General features: G+C 33.7%; 1 protein-coding gene across 1 annotated transcript; it reads left to right on the forward strand.

Annotated features, from left to right (window-relative positions):
* The first annotated feature begins 3,284 nt into the window (after nt 1–3,284).
* On the forward strand, nt 3,285–16,985 carry deltaCOP (coatomer subunit delta). Its single transcript, XM_085947495.1, has 15 exons — nt 3,285–3,419; nt 3,971–4,010; nt 6,336–6,456; nt 6,615–6,717; nt 9,341–9,460; nt 9,767–9,826; nt 11,867–11,990; nt 12,140–12,248; nt 12,455–12,631; nt 12,749–12,825; nt 13,242–13,330; nt 14,346–14,493; nt 14,672–14,783; nt 15,644–15,769; nt 16,503–16,985. The coding sequence occupies exons 1-15, from the start codon at nt 3,417–3,419 to the stop codon at nt 16,681–16,683; spliced, it is 1,590 nt and encodes a 529-aa protein (XP_085803621.1). The 5' UTR covers nt 3,285–3,416; the 3' UTR covers nt 16,684–16,985.
* The last annotated feature ends 1,464 nt before the right edge of the window (nt 16,986–18,449 follow it).

Here is an 18,449-nt window from a genome sequence, read left to right on the forward strand (position 1 = left end):
GCATAGACAATAACCGAAAGATTACCATAGACTATTAAGGGGACGCTCTACAGAATTGCCCTTGAGAATTGAAAATATGATTTTTTTACATGTGGTCCGGAATTGTTGCTCTACTGGTAATATGCATAGGTCGCCGACAATGCTTTGGTCTAAAGTAATAATAATGATCTCTTATTTAATTTAAATCATAACACTGTCAAAGTGTATAAAATATGGGGTGACCAAAAAATGATATCTTCTAATATACGTAAATGTTACTAAATTCAATTTGTTAATCAGGTGTTTGGTGGAAAACATTGCAACCAATATGATGGATAGCCACGATATAAACTTAATAATAATATATTAATAACGTTTTAACCTGAAATTGTCCGAGAGCTAAGCATACGAAGGATGTTGAAATACATATCTACCTACATTTTTATTTCATGTGCTATCCAAAAAACATTATTAATGAATAGTATTTATTTTGAATATGTAAGACCTATTACATAACTATTTAAAAAAAAAATGGGTACATATTGTTTAATTCTAATGCATATTTTAAAAAAAAATTAATATAGTGATGTCTGTTTATTATAAAAGAAAGTGACTTTTTATTAAAAGAAATGAAAATATAATTAATTATATTTTCATTTCTTTTAAAATGGAATTCTACCAAGTAAATGCTAACTCAATTAATGACTTTTTATTACTTACCCGATTAGTTTAATTAATTTAGTCTGACACTTTTACAAACAAATAACGCAACTTTACTTTTAGTTGGTAGGTACAATAATTATTAATTAATAAAAGCCAATGCAAGAAATAATTTATACTCATAAAAAATGGTCACCCATAGATTTTTTTTATTCAAAGCTAGCGATCGCAGAGAACAAGACAAAAAAAAACTGCCGACTTTATCGAATCAATCACCCAGGGCTGTCGAAGACGTCTTACTTGTTTTTATGATAAATTGTTTTTAATTGTGTGCAATTTGGCGGGAAAATATAATATATACAGTTGCTTACCATTCGGTTATCCCATGAGCTGGGTTTTGTTTACTCTTTTGCTGACATCCTACAGTTTTATCTGATATTATAAAAGTCACACAGTACAACAGTGTTTAAATCTAATATGTAATTGCACCGGTTTAATTAAAAACTATAACGAAATTAACATTTTAATGATTTACAGATTTTCCTTTGTTATATCAACTTAATAGCAATTTTAATGAGACCAGATACATATTACGATATATCCAAAATACACATCATCAGATAATGTGTGAAATATTTTGATAAGCAAAAAAATAAGAACAATACAAAAATAACATAACATAATCAGCTAGTCTTTTCATAATTATTTTAGATGAATGTTGTATGCCGTTTGACGCTTGGAAGTATGTAATTATTCCATCTGTACAGTAAGCTATTTTTAACTTTAAATTTTTTGACAGCCCTGTATTCGTTCGGCGGGCTTCAGGTTACGTCGCATACATGTTATGTTTGAAGGGAATAATAATAATGATATTCGTTCGACCGAGAATTGTAATTAATAATTATTGCGTTTCTTAAAATAAATCCCCGATGGTTAGAGGTTTTTGAGGTTAGACTGAATTAAAATGACGTCCTTTCAACGCTGAGGTTTATTTCTGACTAAACTATGAATGACCTTGTTCCTGTTCAGCTGAGTCTTAAGACTTAAGAGAAGTTAAAAATAGCTTACTGTACCGATGGAATAATTACATACTTCCAAGCGTCAAACGGCATACAACATTCATCTAAAATAATTATGAAAAGACTAGCTGATTATGTTATGTTATTTTTGTATTGTTCTTATTTTTTTGCTTATCAAAATATTTCACATATTATCTGATGATGTGTATTTTGGATATATCGTCATATGTATCTGGTCTCATTAAAATTGCTATTAAGTTGATATAACATAGGAAAATCTGTAAATCATTAAAATGTTAATTTCGTTATAGTTTTTAATTAAACCGGTGCAATTACATATTAGATTTAAACACTGTTGTACTGTGTGACTTTTATAATATCAGATAAAACTGTAGGATGTCAGCAAAAGAGTAAACAAAACCCAGCTCATGGGATAACCGAATGGTAAGCAACTGTATATATTATATTTTCCCGCCAAATTGCACACAATTAAAAACAATTTATCATAAAAACAAGTAAGACGTCTTCGACAGCCCTGGGTGATTGATTCGATAAAGTCGGCAGTTTTGTTTGTCTTGTTCTCTGCGATCGCTAGCTTTGAATAAAAAAAATCTATGGGTGACCATTTTTTATGAGTATAAATTATTTCTTGCATTGGCTTTTATTAATTAATAATTATTGTACCTACCAACTAAAAGTAAAGTTGCGTTACTTGTTTGTAAAAGTGTCAGACTAAATTAATTAAACTAATCGGGTAAGTAATAAAAAGTCATTAATTGAGTTAGCATTTACTTGGTAGAATTCCATTTTAAAAGAAATGAAAATATAATTAATTATATTTTCATTTCTTTTAATAAAAAGTCACTTTCTTTTATAATAAACAGACATCACTATATTAATTTTTTTTTAAATATGCATTAGAATTAAACAATATGTACCCATTTTTTTAAAATAGTTATGTAATAGGTCTTACATATTCAAAATAAATACTATTCATTAATAATGTTTTTTGGATAGCACATGAAATAAAAATGTAGGTAGATATGTATTTCAACATCCTTCGTATGCTTAGCTCTCGGACAATTTCAGGTTAAAACGTTATTAATATATTATTATTAAGTTTATATCGTGGCTATCCATCATATTGGTTGCAATGTTTTCCACCAAACACCTGATTAACAAATTGAATTTAGTAACATTTACGTATATTAGAAGATATCATTTTTTGGTCACCCCATATTTTATACACTTTGACAGTGTTATGATTTAAATTAAATAAGAGATCATTATTATTACTTTAGACCGAAGCATTGTCGGCGACCTTTGCATATTACCAGTAGAGCAACAATTCCGGACCACATGTAAAAAAATCATATTTTCAATTCTCAAGGGCAATTCTGTAGAGCGTCCCCTTAAATACCAACTGACAGATTTTAATTTTCAGAAGTGTAGGTACCTATCTCATCATCGTATCAGTAATTCCGTTTTTTACAGGTAGTATTATAATCTTTATAATTTTAAAAAATTCATATAATTCTATTTTGTAGGGAGGGGTGTTGCGGAAAATAATTATTTATGGTTACTACGTGTTTACATCACGAATAAAAATTACGCCATTTTTAATTTACTGTCATTTTACTTACGCGTACACGTCAGCTCCCGGTATTTGACGTTTAATAACCTGGTTTAACCCATTAAAATATTCGTTGAGAATAAATAATCTGTTTATTTGGATTGTATCGATATCACTGAACGAAAATGGTAACTATTCACTTTGTCTATTTTTTTAATGTTTTTAGACATTAATTTACTGAATCGTTTACATAGCATAATATTCGTTTTAGTTTGAGGTGCAGTTGTATTAATCAATGTATCTCTCCTTTCAGCATATTGCATGTAATACACAAATGTGTCAGCAATTCAGTGATTGGCATGTATTTTATAGAATTTGGTTTTTAAATGGTTTAAGTCTGGTAAATAGTGCCTAACTGTGTCAGGTACAATAGGATAGGTACTACCATTTTCGCTACTAACCAAAGCATATGGGTCTCCAAGTAGTGGAGGTTATATTATTAAGATATTCTTTTTACGAGAAATGGTTGTTGGCCATTCGTCCATGGTCTGGATCAAACATGCAGGATTCAATTCCTCGACCCACACCATCATAACTAGACAGTCTGCCACTGGCCCACTGCTCAACTGTGAGGTAGGATACATAGCAATTAAAATAACTATAATAACTCACAGTTTATAGGTATATTATTAGTGTTTGTTGTTTGATATATTCTCATATCATTTTAAATTTGTTTCAGGTGCTTATTGCTGCTACAGTATGCACAAAATCTGGCGCAGGTAAATTGAAACAGCAGCCTTTTTTATTATTAACCATTGGTCAATTGTCAAACATGTATTATTTATACTGAATAATTTATCTTTCGTAATACATATTTTGTTATTCTATATATTTTCCACAATGTTGAAATTTGGACATGGACATTGGTATAGGTAAATCATTCTACATTGGCAGCATAGGCGATTCGCGTGTGTATTGAATTGCTTGCGACAATGCCTGTTTCAATTCTAGCAAACAATACCACTACAACTGCAAGCCGCATTTGCCGTACCCATGGTGCCACTGTAAAACGATTTACGAGGGTGGGTCAATAAGTCCTTAGAAAAGCTGACAGGTGGCGCGACTAGTACTGTAAGCGGTTTGTTTTCATGCAGCGGCACTACCGATTCAGTATGCTGCGAAGTTTCAATCAGATTGGTCGGGTTGTTGTGTGTTTCTCGTACATTTAAAAAAAAAATTTGCTTGTTTACAAAAATGGAGCAAAATTGAGTTTAGAGCTGTTATTAAACATTTTAATATAAAAGGGTTAACAGCAAAGGAAATAAAAAATGAGTTGGATTTAGTTCACGGCATATCTGCTCCTTCACTTGCAACTATTTATAACTGGTTAAATGAATTTAAACGTGGTCGTACATCAACAAAGGATGAACCACGCTCAGGACGTCCTGTAGAGGTGACTACACCAGAAATGATCAATAAAATCCACGATATGGTGTTAAGTGACCGAAGATTAAAGTTGAGTGAGATAATTGAGGTTACAGGGATCTCAAAAGGTAGCGTCATTTCTATTTTACATGACAAATTGGGCATGAAAAATATTTCTGCAAGATGGGTGCCGCGTTTGCTCACAGTCGACAATAAACGCAATAGGGTGGTGGCCTCTAAAGCCCTGTTGTCGCTCATGCAACGCAATCCGGATGAATTTTTTCGTTGCTTTGTGACTAGATGAAACATGGATACACCACTATACTCCCGAGACGAAAGAACAGTCAAAGCAGTGGATTGCGAAGACAAACCATGTCCAAAGAAGGCGAAAACCGTAAAATCAGCTGGTAAGGTTATGGCTACTGTATTTTGGGATGCACGTGAAATTATTTTCGTTGACTATTTGGAAAAAGGAAAAACAATAACAGGGGATTATTATGCATCTTTATTGGACCAGCTAAAAAACGAAATTGAAGAAAAATGGCCTCATTTAAACAGGAAAAAAATCCTCTTTCATCAGAACAATGCCCGTGTTCACACATGTTTACGATCAATGGCTAAAATTGAAGAATTGAAGTTCGAATTGGTCGACCACCCACCGTATTCGCCAGATTTAGCCCCCAGTGACTTTTTCCTTTTCCCAAACTTAAAAAAATGGCTAAGTGGACAAGGTTTTTTTGCAAATGAAGAAGTCATCGATCGGACAAATGCTTATTTTGAGGACCTTCCGAAAACTTATTTTTCTGACGGTTTAAAAAAAATTGAGAAACGTCTAACCAAGTGTATTGAGCTCCAAGGAGATTATGTTGAGAAATAAAAAAAATACAAAAATAAAAACTGTTTTAATGCTTTTTTCTAAGGAATTATTGACCCACCCTCGTACCTATAACTACAATTCCTGAAGAAACAAAAAGTTAATGAAATCTTTGGTCTCCTGAAACTTTTTAATAATATGACGATACTGCAGTAGCGAAGGCTCCAAATTAGGCGATGATTTAAAGCCTACCAAAAAATAATTTTAATTGCCTTAATACATATTTAAATATTAACTTCATTATTTTTTATTCTACAAAAAAATATAATTTACCAATAACATCAGTCTGTAGATATGTATTATAAATTCATTGTCAAATTGGTCAACTACGTAACAAGCTATACATAACACAATCTGATCTGACAAAGGCTTCAACTGATTTGATACATTTTACGCATACAACACATACAAACGATTACACACGTATTGTAAAAAACAGGCACACAATGTCAAATCTTAAACATAGGTATAAAAGCCTGATATGTTAACAATATAATATACCTATTCATTATTTTATTCGCACTGGACTCAATGCGAACCGATCCCTTTGACAAAGTGTAACTACCGAGACAGTAGAATTTTCTATATACTTATAGACCTTCTTTGCTATACCAAAAAAAATGTGGCTAAAAACAAACGGCCAGTGTTGAAGGTGCAACGACGATATGACACAGTTCAAATAAATAAACACTCATCTTTGATGTAACTGCAGAAAGAGTCTAGATAATTGTGAAATTTTTAAAATGTTTCAGCACCATTCTTAAATTAATTGTAAAAACAATCTTTGATCAGGTATATATTTCAGCTTTGCTGTCCCGGCAATTCGTAGAGATGACGAAAGCTCGAATAGAAGGCCTTCTCGCGGCTTTCCCAAAACTCATGACGGCTGGAAAGCAGCATACCTTCGTGGAGACAGAATCTGTGAGGTAATAATACCCATCATACAATTCCTTAAAACTGATTGAATTAAATATTGACTTATATAATAACTGAAACTAATATCATTTAGTCTCTTAAAATAGAACCGAACGTACCATATTGCATTATTGTTCACCATGATTGTATGAAGTTGAAATTGTTTCAGATACGTTTATCAACCCCTGGATAAATTGTACATGCTCCTCATCACTACCAAAGCCAGTAATATCTTGGAAGATTTGGAAACTCTGCGTCTATTCAGTAGAGTGGTGAGTGTATATTTCATATCATGAATATCTAAGGAATAAATAGGTCATATTATAAAGACTAATCTAAGCCTCATTTTTTGTGGAAGTAAGTTAGCAAGGTGGCAGATTCTCCACCTATATATAAGAAATCAATGTTGTTGAATATATCAAATCAAATTTATTTATTTTACATATAATGAACATAACAAATTATAAATTCAAAGCGTTCACGACATGACATAAAATAAGTGTTAATAATTATTAAAAATAAAAATACAGAGAATAAGAAAATAAATAAAATAAGTAACAAAATAAAAGTAGATGGAAGCACACAGAGTGAACTTTGATAGACCCTATCTTAAAAACTTATGAAACAACGTCCACCTAAATTCACTCTCACGTAAGTGGAATATATCAATATCCGAAGCGATTTCATTAAACATGGTTACTGCCCTCCCAATTGGCATTACTAATGGCAGGTTAGTTCTACACCGTGGGAGAACAAACAACGGATGCCCTCGATTCCTAAGGTAATTATCAGAGACACACAAGCCAACACCACCAAGAATGGCAGAGTTCACATTTACGCCGCGTATAAGTCTGAAAAAATATGTAGCTAAATAAAGATCCCTTCTAAATGTAAGCATCCCTAAGAGAAAATCAGTCGGATAGAGCCACGGATAATATCCATACAGCCGAAAGTAAAGGAGTCTTAAAAATTTCTTTTGGACTCTCCACCATAAGGCCGTACTTCAACTGATGCGGGGCCCAAACGATAGACCCACTCTCAAGTCTGCTTCTAACTAAGGAGTTATAGAGAATTTTTAGTACCGTAACATCCGAAAAGACCCGGGAAGTACGCAAGACAAAGCCCAACATCTTTAGCGCCTTTTTACAAATGGTATCTATATGACCACTAAACGTCAGTTTACCGTCAAACATAATTCCAAGATCCCTTACAGATGATATTCGCGAGAGAACACTGCCATGCATCGAGTACTGGAAAAACAATACTCGTGAGGCTTTAGTAAACGATAAAACATTGCATTTATCAATATTGAAGTCCAGTTTGTTACGCCTGCCCCAATCTAATATATTATCTATATCAAGTTGGAATTGACGACAATCGTCCAAGGTGACAACTTCCATGAAGAGTTTCAAGTCGTCAGCAAACAACAAAAACATAGCATTTTTAATTACCAATGCTATGTCATTTATAAAAATCGTGAACAGCAATGGCCCTAAGTTTGAGCCCTGGGGGACACCAGAAAATGTGTAAAAGGTCTGTGACTGATAAAGGTCGTACGAAACATATTGTTGACGGTTCCTAAAATAACTCCCGAATAGCTTCAAAAATCGATCCGACAATCCAATAAGTTGGAGTTTTTCCAATAGAATATCGTGATCGACTCTGTCAAATGCCTTCGAGAAATCATTGTAAGAACAGTCAACCTGGCTGCCTCTATCTAGTACTGACGACACATAATCAGTGAATACCATCAGGTTGGTTTCCGTTGATCGGCCTGCTCTAAATCCATGCTGTTCATTCATTATAAATGACTCAATTTTTGGAGAAATCATGCTGTGCATGATCATCTCCAGAACTTTTGCTGGTGCAGAGAGAACAGCTACCGGTCTGTAGTTTTCTACTGACGACTTTCGACATCTTCCATATTTCGGGAAAGATACCTGTCTCCATTGTAAGATTATATATATATGTAAGTGGGCCTTTGACAAAATCAACACACCCCTTTAAAAAAAAATGTAGGGACGTTATACGTTATGTATATACGATTAAATCATTGAAATTAAATTCTTACAGACTATGGGATATTTTTTTACCTTGTACAATCCTAAGATCATAATATGGGCTTATAGGCCTCCACAGAGTGGAGGTTGTATTAACAGATTTTTGTTTTTACGAGAAATGGATGTTAGTCTTTTGCTCAACCTATTAGGTTAACCGTTGCCGAATCAGGTAGAAAGCCGATACATTCACAACGACTGGTCTTACTTTTTCCGCTCCTCCCGTTGTTGTCTATGGATGACCTGTCATTGCCTGTCATTGTTCTATAGAGTGCTCATACTGACGCGTCTGTCGTGTTCACACGGAATGGTTTGATTTGGATAGATAAGTTACATGATAAATAATACACTAGCATTAACACATCTACAAATGTAATGCATAGATCAATGCTTCATATTTTTGGGAAATCGATATTACCACCGGTTTTTGTGTGAAGGACTAGTCTGACTTTGACAGCTGATGAATAGCAGGAATGTATATTATTTATAAATAACACTGATAGTTAATATATTTGATTTGAGAATTTTTTATAATTCAATTTGAAACGAGAAAGGGCGAATCAATATGTCAAGCAATCTGGGATCTGATTTTGACAGCTGAACAGTGGACCACTCGTTGCTTGTGCAAAAAGATATGCTCAGGCTTTATTAATCTAAAGATGGCGCTGGGTTAACCTATACTCTGGGTCTAAACAGAGGATGAACTTAATAGGTTGTGCAAGGCTAGGCCAGAATATTTTTTTAGCCAAATGTTTTACATTATTAAATATTATATTTAAGTAACAAATCCTCTAATATATAATAGGTATCCTCACTAAAAGGTATAATGCATTTTTAGATTCCTGAATACTGTTCAACGTTGAGTGAAGCAGAAGTTTTGGAGCAAGCGTTTAATTTGATATTCGCTTTTGATGAGATCGTCGCTCTTGGATACAGGGAGAGTGTGAATCTTGCACAGGTAAATAATATTCAATTCATGTCCCACAGTCGCTATATTGGATTTATTTCCCATTTTTTAAATCACATAATATGTATTACTATCATTTTCATATATCACTCGTGGAGACTTATTTTTAAAGAAACTTAATGGATAGTTTTTAGCTACATATCAATTTTTATATTTGACAAACCAAACCTACCTCAAAATCAAATCCTTTGTTGATCAACCTTATTGATGTTTTTGCATCATGTTATTGTAGCATTACATTATTAATAATTATTGCCATTGTATAAAATCATTCTTTAGCAATTTGTTAATTTTTAGATAAGGACATTCGTTGAAATGGATTCACATGAAGAGAAGGTTTACCAAGCAGTTCGGCAGGTAAATTTTATAACATTCCTCTATTTAACCCTTAGGCATAAAGCCCATTGACGCAGCGAGTGCGGCGCTCGTGCAAAATTTCTACAAGTGGCGCGTAAATCATCAAAAATACAACGTAATCAAATACGCCAGCGCCCACTGGACTTCACGATGCCTTGCACCCCGCGTGCCGCATGAGTCACCGTTTTTCGCTTCTCGGCGATACGATTTAATGAAAATACAAAGAAGTCCATTCATTGAACACGGCTACCAAAATTACGCTGCTTGAGGCCTCGTCGATCGACGGGCGAAAAGCAATTATTTAATTACAGAGAAGTCATTGTTCAATTTTATTGCGTGTTCAGTTTATCGCTGGTTGAATAATGTCGTCGTAAATATTAATGACAAGCCCCGAAATAATATAATATTTTTATTGCTTTGTTATGAAAGACACTGTAAAAATAATTATTTTGTACTGCTTGGGCCGCTTATTACATAGGTGAAGGGTAATGCGCGGGAAGAGACGTGTGATTATGGTTATGAATAAACACTGCATTCGCCGACTTCGCCCGCTCGACGCGTTCTATGAGCGCTATCGCTTAGACTGCGTATGGCATGTAAACATGCCATAGACTTTATCTCGTATTTTTGACCAAACTAGAAGAGACACTTGTGGATAATATGCTTTAAAAATTAGTTCAAACCTTTAGGTAGACATATCAGCAGCCCGATTTCCTAACTATCGTCTCGTGTGGCACCAGACGACATGACGTAATTGTGACGTCAGCCAATACACGCTCCAGCGGGCGGCATGTATTGGCTGACGTCACAATTACCTCATGTCGTCTGGTGCCACACGAGACGATAGTTAGGAAATCGGGCCCCAGGCAACAGATCATAAAAATGTCAAGTAAAACACAAGGAAATATATTTTTGAAAAGAACACTCGTTATTCAGTCATTCGAATCGCGCGCCATTGCGAAGACGGGTGTACTCGATGTGTCACCAGGGTTATCAAAACAAAACATTGGTCTTGCATCGAAAAGTGTGCATCGATAATATTTTTATTTACCATTTAATTAATTTTTACGATGACGTTAGTGTTATGTATTTTTTTTTAGTGATTTGTGATCTCGATATAAACATATTGACGATTTGTTTTTAGTATTTTTTGTCATTATAAATATATGTGAAATAATTATTTCACCCGCCAAAATGTCACTACCACATAATATTATCGAAGAAATAATGCTGGAAAATATTTTATCGACACACAGCTCTCCAGTAAATTTGTATGGCTTTGTTCATTGTTCCATATTTGATATTTACATTATTATAATGGGTAATAATTTTTATTTTTTATGTGCCACGAAACTGTGTTAGCTCTGTTCACATTCGACAGGCCCTTTGTACAATAGAAAAGCCGACGGCGCCTCATAAATTATATTATAATAGTATTTTAGCAGTGCAGTAATTATTTTTAGTGTTTTATTCTCCAAAACATCCTAATGGTAATAAGTAAGTGTCATGATGAAAACATTATTTTATGGCGACGAAAATAAATATAGGTTTGGAATTTGAAACGGTAATAAAATTTGAGTTTACGACTTACTAAATGCTATAACACACTGATTATTCCACAAGTGATTTAGTAATATATCTGTCATAGACCGTCCCGCAGCTCAACTCAGGCCTGTGCATAGCAAATACTAACGCGGCGAATTGCTCGGTAGTATGTGTTGAAACCGTGTATGTGAAGAGTGGACGGCCGCCATTTTGAACGCGCGGTCAAAGCTTAGATTTTTTTAGCGTCTTCATTTTCTTCGATTTATTTTAGTGAGAATGTCACGAATATAGTTTATTTCTTGGTGCATTTGGAATAACTGATATATAGTTCATCTGGTAATCTATTTTTTAATTTTGAAATCGATCTGTTTTAGCTGTAGTGACCGTTTTAACAGATCAGTTGACTGAAAATAAATTCCCGCGAAAATGGCTCGCAGCGAAAGGGTTAATATTGTGAACCTAGCATCATTAATTTAATTATACGCATACTTTTAGACACAAGAGCGCGAGGCTAAAAATAAGATGCGTGAAAAGGCAAAAGAGCTCCAGCGAGAGAGATTGGAGAACGCTAAAAAAGGCGGTAGCTCTTCCAGCATGAGTCACATGGGCAGCGGAATGGGTTAGTACAATCAAACCTTAATCAATTATCACTGTGCTTTCCATTTGTTGATTTTTTGATATTTGAATTCAAGTGTAACCATTTATGTTCCACTTTATTCCGGTGTTATTTGAAAACGATTTCTCATATTAAATGTATGTACTTTTTAGGTGGCGGAATCAGTACAACGGCTTCAAGCTTCATGGATCTACTGCCTTCAAATATTTCTGAGATTAGATCTCCATCCAACACATTCTCCCAGCAGACTACACGGGAACAGTATGTTGTTTTAAATAATGTCATACATTCAATTACGTATAGAACACACCTTGACAGACAATAGTAATTTTAAATATACATAAAGATTGATTTGTATTAATAAAAACTAAAAATGTTCACAAATTGCTATGAATATTTGAATTTTTTTAAAATATTTTATACCTCAGTTAAATTCAATTTGAACCGGTGTAAATCTCCTATTACAGAAAATCTCGCAACGCTATGAAGCTGGGTTCAAAATCTCGGGACGTGGACTCGTTTGTTGACCAATTGAAGAGTGAAGGAGAGACCGTTGCCTCTGCTAAAATGGCCAAACCGAGGGCAAGCGGGACAACAGGGAGCATATCGTCTAATAGACCTGCCACTGCTGTTCACACTGAAAGGTAATAATATTTTGATTAACCTATAATATAACAAAAATGCAACTTATGTTATACATAATACTTTATTTTATGCAAGTTGGTTACAAAATATCTAATGAATAATTTTTCCATCAATAGTGTGCATCTGAAAATTGAGGATAAGCTTTCGATGCGAGTTGGCAGAGATGGAGGAATCCAGAACTTTGAATTAGCAGGTCAGTACTTATTATCGATACATTTTGCTCATTTTATATCTCTATTCTAATTTTCTCTCACTGTCAATGCTCAAGTGATTGTTATTATAAATTTAAGGTTAATAAATATCTGAATCCTATAACGATGTTGCAATACGAATAAATGGGTGTTATTAATTCTTGAATATATTATAATGTAAAATTCGTTTACCTGTTTAATTTCACATAGAACGACCCACAAAACAGATTTGGTTTTTAAAGAGTTCTCATTTTCAGAATGTTGGCGGTCAGTTGAAATAGTGTTTAAAATTAATTATTTTTTACATATTTACACGGTTTTTTCAACTATTTTGTAGTATTCAAGAATTTCGGTGTAGGTCAAATTAATAAAAAGTATGTATGTATATAAAAGATGATGTGTTTTTGCTTTTCTTTAGGGCTGTTAACTCTACGCATCTCTGATGAACAGTATGGTAGAATTCGAGTCCATATAAAGAATGAAGATACCATAGGGGTACAGCTGCAGGTATAAGATTATATACTTAAATTACATTAAACCTTTCCACCATAAGTAAGACATTAGCATTGTGAATTTCACTTGTTGATTTTTGAGTCAAGAATTTATTTTCATCCGGGGATGTGCCTCCTAATGAATAGCCGCGTACTGACTGAGCGAGCAGCCTCACAACGCTGCTTCGGGCATTTGCCTTGTGACAATTGCTCCGCGAGGCAGCTCGTGACATAATTAACGTTACATGAGGCTGCCGTGCGCAGCAAGGCTGAGCCACAAGCTTCTGAGCAATTTAGTCGAGATGAGGCCGCGCATGCGAATTGTTGTCGCAATCGTGAGTCCCAAAGCCGTCTGTAGTTACCTTATAATTGTATCAGCTTCAAACAATGATATTTATCCATAATGCGAGCGAGCGAGGCAAAATATTACTGTCATGAGTGCGAGCGGCAATCGTAAGAAGGCACCTTTGAGCATCGATAAAAACCGATAACGCTTGGATTGGCCGCAGCAGCGCTCGGGCGAGGTGGTGCGTGCGTTTGCATTGGGCACTAAAGCATTTCCCTCGCGAGGTTGCTCGCTCAGTCAGTATGCGGCTAATTGTGCGTATGGTTGGCATTTCATTCTCGTATAAACTGCATATTCCCATAATATGTCTTGCGAGGCTATTCTAACATATCATTTAACATCCAAAAAGAGCTAGAATATTAATTCTTGACTATTATCTACTATGGCTAGAATTGGCCGGGGTTTAATTGAACTTTAAAAACTATCAAACACCATCTACACATTGTCGTCTTAGTTTAATGAAAACAAATACGTTTGTTTGACAAAGTTTAGTGTTCACTATTTTTGTTTAAATATTAACAGCGTACCTCCACCATTCGCCACTGCCTATTGCCTATTAAATGAAAATAGTCCAATGAAATTATGTTACTTTTAAGTAATTCAAATTATAGGTCAATATAAATCTAATAAAACTGCTACATGAGCTTATTGGTAGTATGTGAATAACATTTTTTTTTAATTTTAGACTCACCCGAATGTTGATAAGGAATTATTTAAGACCAGTGGATGTTTGGGACTTAAAAACCCAACTAAACCATTCCCGTTGAACACAGATGTGGGTGTACTGAAATGGAGATACCAGACCACAAATGACAGTGCCATTCCTCTAAACGGTTTGTATACAACAAACACATAATAATATATTATACAATAATTTATTGAATTAAATAATATGTACTAATAAACTGTATAATGTAATATTATTATGATGACCATTTTTGATTTTTCAACAAAACATACTATGTAATTTCCTTTGGATTTATTGTAATATTATGTTATTCGAATTTTTAGTAAACTGCTGGCCATCTGAGAATGGGCAAGATGGTTGTGAAGTGAACATTGAATATGAATTAGATCACCCACATCTCATACTGCAAGACCTCACCATTCAGATTCCTCTGCCGTGAGTATTGAATTTTATTTAAACCCTTATATTGTATCAGTAATTGGCAGGGATGTCATGTCTAGGTAAGAAGTATCGATAATTGCAAGTAGCAGTATCAAATTTAATGATCTTATCTATGATGGTTTTTTTTTAAATTGATCTCATCCAAGAAAATCACAAGACAATGAAGAAATATATCGGTAATAATAGTCCACCCATCAAAAGGATATCGCAAGAGACGAATGCAAGTATCAATATAACATTGATCCTTTTTTGACATCCCTTGTCCTGTGTTATTTTTTATATCTGTTTAATACTATAAGGCTTGGCACAGACTATAGTAAAGACTTTAGTCAGACAGTCTACAGTTCGGACCATGAGAACAAATGGAGATGTGCACACTGACGACAAGATGTCTCTAAGACAAAATGGTCTAACGGCCATGTGAACTGATCATAGACAAGTCTGACTGACTGCTGTCTGCTGCCCCAAAAGTGACGTCTTAATTTTTTTTACGAAAAAGGCAAGCCTGATTAAAGACTGTCTCCACTATGATCTGCGTTAGGCCTAATCAGTTTCTGTTTATTAAACTTTCAATAAAAGTTTTTTACAATATTGTGTTTCAGCAAAAGAACTGTTTGCCTTACTTAATATCTCGTTCAGTACGAATAGTTTGTAGTCTGAGTACAAATGGAATGCTTCTCTAGTCAATTGCACATAATACTGGTGGCTCATTATGTACTTCTCTATGTATGAATATTGAACTAAACACGCGGTGGTAGCTTTACAGCACACCGTGTAGTGTTGTTTGTGTGTAGAAAACCAATCATGTAGACGTGGAAAGTAATTTTCGTATCATTCTTTTGTCTTGGTTACAGCATTGGTTGTGTACCAATAGTGAACACCTGTGATGGCACATACCTTCATCAAAAGGGACGAAATATCCTCCTGTGGAATGTGCCATTGGTTGATGCCTCACAGAAGACAGGAACTCTTGAATTTGTGTAAGTTATTTTTTGCTAAACTCATCGCAAATAAAGAATCATTTCATTTTAGAAAATTCAATTTCAAAATCATCATTTTGTAAAATGGAATTCTACCCAGTAGATGGTAACTCAATTAATGAATATATTATTATCATCAAATCAAACGATCATACGATCAAACGCATATTGAAGAAAACAGCATGCATTTTTACATATTGTAAAATAATTACTGTATTGAAATTCCCAATATCCTGGACATTTTTAATAGAAATGTCCCTACTACTCTCCCCTGCTAAGTAAAAAGACAGTGTTTTTGATTTTAGTGAAAAGAGAACCCAAGTTTTAAACTACCATTTCTGTTATATTATGAAAAATTACTGGTTTGTTTTGACATCATCTCCAATAATAAACACTGTCTATTTAGAGATTATCACAAAATAATCCAATAATTTTACATAGGAAGAGGTAGTTTAAAACCTGGGTTCTCATTACATCAAAATCAAAATCATTGTCTTTTTACTTAGCAGGGCTGTACTGTGCACTTTCTATTTATTGACATCTACGTCATGCGATGCGATGGTGTATGCGATTACAGTATTACGCCACGCATTGCAACTGTTTTAGTTCGAGCAACGACCACGGTGACGTATATGTCTCGAAATAGAAGTCACAGTCTGTCAATTTTTTTTTTCCATTAAAAGGACGTATACATTAAAGATTAAGTTTGGACAATGTTTATTGAATTTTGCAGGAGTGCTTCATCTGTACCCAATGACTTCTTCCCACTTCAAGTGTGCTTTACGTCAGAAACACCATACACCAACATCGGAGCTGATGAGGTGAATTCTTTGAACGAGGATGGCAATCCTGGAGATGCTGTTAAATTTTCTATTGAAAAGATGTTTTTACCTGAAAAGTATGAGATTGTATAATTTTGATTCTTCTGAATGCATACCTATTATGTAATATTGTTTTGTTTTACTATAATTATTATTATACCATAATTTTGTCAGATTATTGGAATCATTTCAATTACTTTATTTTTCAGAAAATATTTATCAATGAATAGAGATATTATTTCATTTTTAAAATTTAGAAAAGTTTATGTGAAATAATTTATTAAAATTCTGTACCAGTAGAAAATATGAAGCTATTCTAGAATGTACATTTCCAATAGAAGTTATGTTTAAGTGCATTTTATAAGGTATAATAAACAAATCTTAAAAAGTGTTTATATTGCAACATTTCTTTTATTTTAATTAAATTTACAGAATACCCTGCTATAAAAACATTCTGACTGACATTAGCTTAGCGCTTTCCTCTTCCAATTTAATGCAATGTTATTATAAACTCAACCTCTAGCTGGATAATATTATTCCTTTCAATGTTGCTGTATAAATGGGAGATAGCGGAAGGGACAATACAATAGGCGCGATCTTTGTGAAATCCGCAATAACAACAATTTTTTGTTTCACATTTCTCATATAGGCTGCTAGGATTCACATCGGATTGTGAAGCCAATGAACTATTACTATTATTATTATAATACAATATTAAGTATAATAAATAAGTATAGTACCTATTTCGATTTCAGAATTTATCTCAAAAAATAATGAAACGGGCCGAATTTCGTGTTTTTTTTGTGTAATGAAAACAACAAAAGTTATTTACAAAATATGTTATATTGTATTTGTATTAGGAATTTTCTTTACATAGAATAAAGCATAACATAATTAATGAGGAGTCCAGTTCCGAAATCTGCCTAATTATCTTATGCTCTTCTGAGAAAATATAGACTTTGAACCGTAACATAAACTATACATAACTACTTGTACTTAATGTAGGATGCTAAATCGGCCCCTTAAACTGGAGTCAAAGAAACGTATCTTAATTTTTAGCGATTTTGAGTTAAATGTTACTGGACATAAAATTATGGATTTATAAAAAAATTCAACAGATATGATTCATGAAAAATGAAATACGTTACTTTGACCCTAGGGTCTAGACCCCAGAGGTCAAATTGTATTAAGACAATTATTAGTAGGTAGAGAGAAGTTTCTAATAGGAAGACAGTAGGTAGTATTTTTGTATAATTCCAAATTAATAAAAAGACAATGCAAGAATGTTATTAATTTTGTTTTTACGCCTATTAAAAGCAAAATTGATTCAATATAATAATAATTATCTATCTTCACTAATCTATTATATATAAAAATCTATACCTATTATAGATAATATTTCAACGGATATGCAACCATGTGACAAAACTACTTCTGAAGAAATAGTGGAAGCTATTTTTCCAGTAGAATGGGTACCAACATGTTATCGGCCCATCACTACCGAAAAAGTGGTGCAAGGTGGCTCTATGTTTTCCTCATCTTGCTCTCATTGTGATCCTATGATACCCATTACTCTATCCCTATGGAGAGTCAGGATGTGACCCTCAAACAATGACACAATCAAAGAGGTTGGATAATAATTAGGTATTATATATGGAGGTAGAATAGTCTCAGATTCTTCTAGGGGTGCAGGCGATTAATTCATTTCTGTGTTAATATTTGCAAATGACACTAACACTGTTACAAAGTGATTTCGTCGTGGCCGTAATGTTAGTAGAATATGTCCTACTTTTGTAAGTTTGGGTATAACATCTAGAGATTGGGGCTATTTTCCCAACAAGCCACTGTAGTAGTTGTGG

Source organism: Rhyacophila brunnea, unplaced genomic scaffold (assembly GCF_057557595.1).
Source record: "Rhyacophila brunnea isolate RB1 unplaced genomic scaffold, BYU_Rbru_1.0 scaffold_2, whole genome shotgun sequence".
Classification (NCBI taxonomy): Eukaryota; Metazoa; Arthropoda; class Insecta; order Trichoptera; family Rhyacophilidae; genus Rhyacophila; species Rhyacophila brunnea.

Coding starts and splice junctions, on each gene's coding strand:
- deltaCOP (XM_085947495.1), top strand. Junction 11,991..12,139: donor TCACATGGGCAGCGGAATGG/GTTAGTACAATC, acceptor TGTACTTTTTAG/GTGGCGGAATCAGTACAACG. Junction 12,632..12,748: donor ACTGCTGTTCACACTGAAAG/GTAATAATATTT, acceptor TTCCATCAATAG/TGTGCATCTGAAAATTGAGG.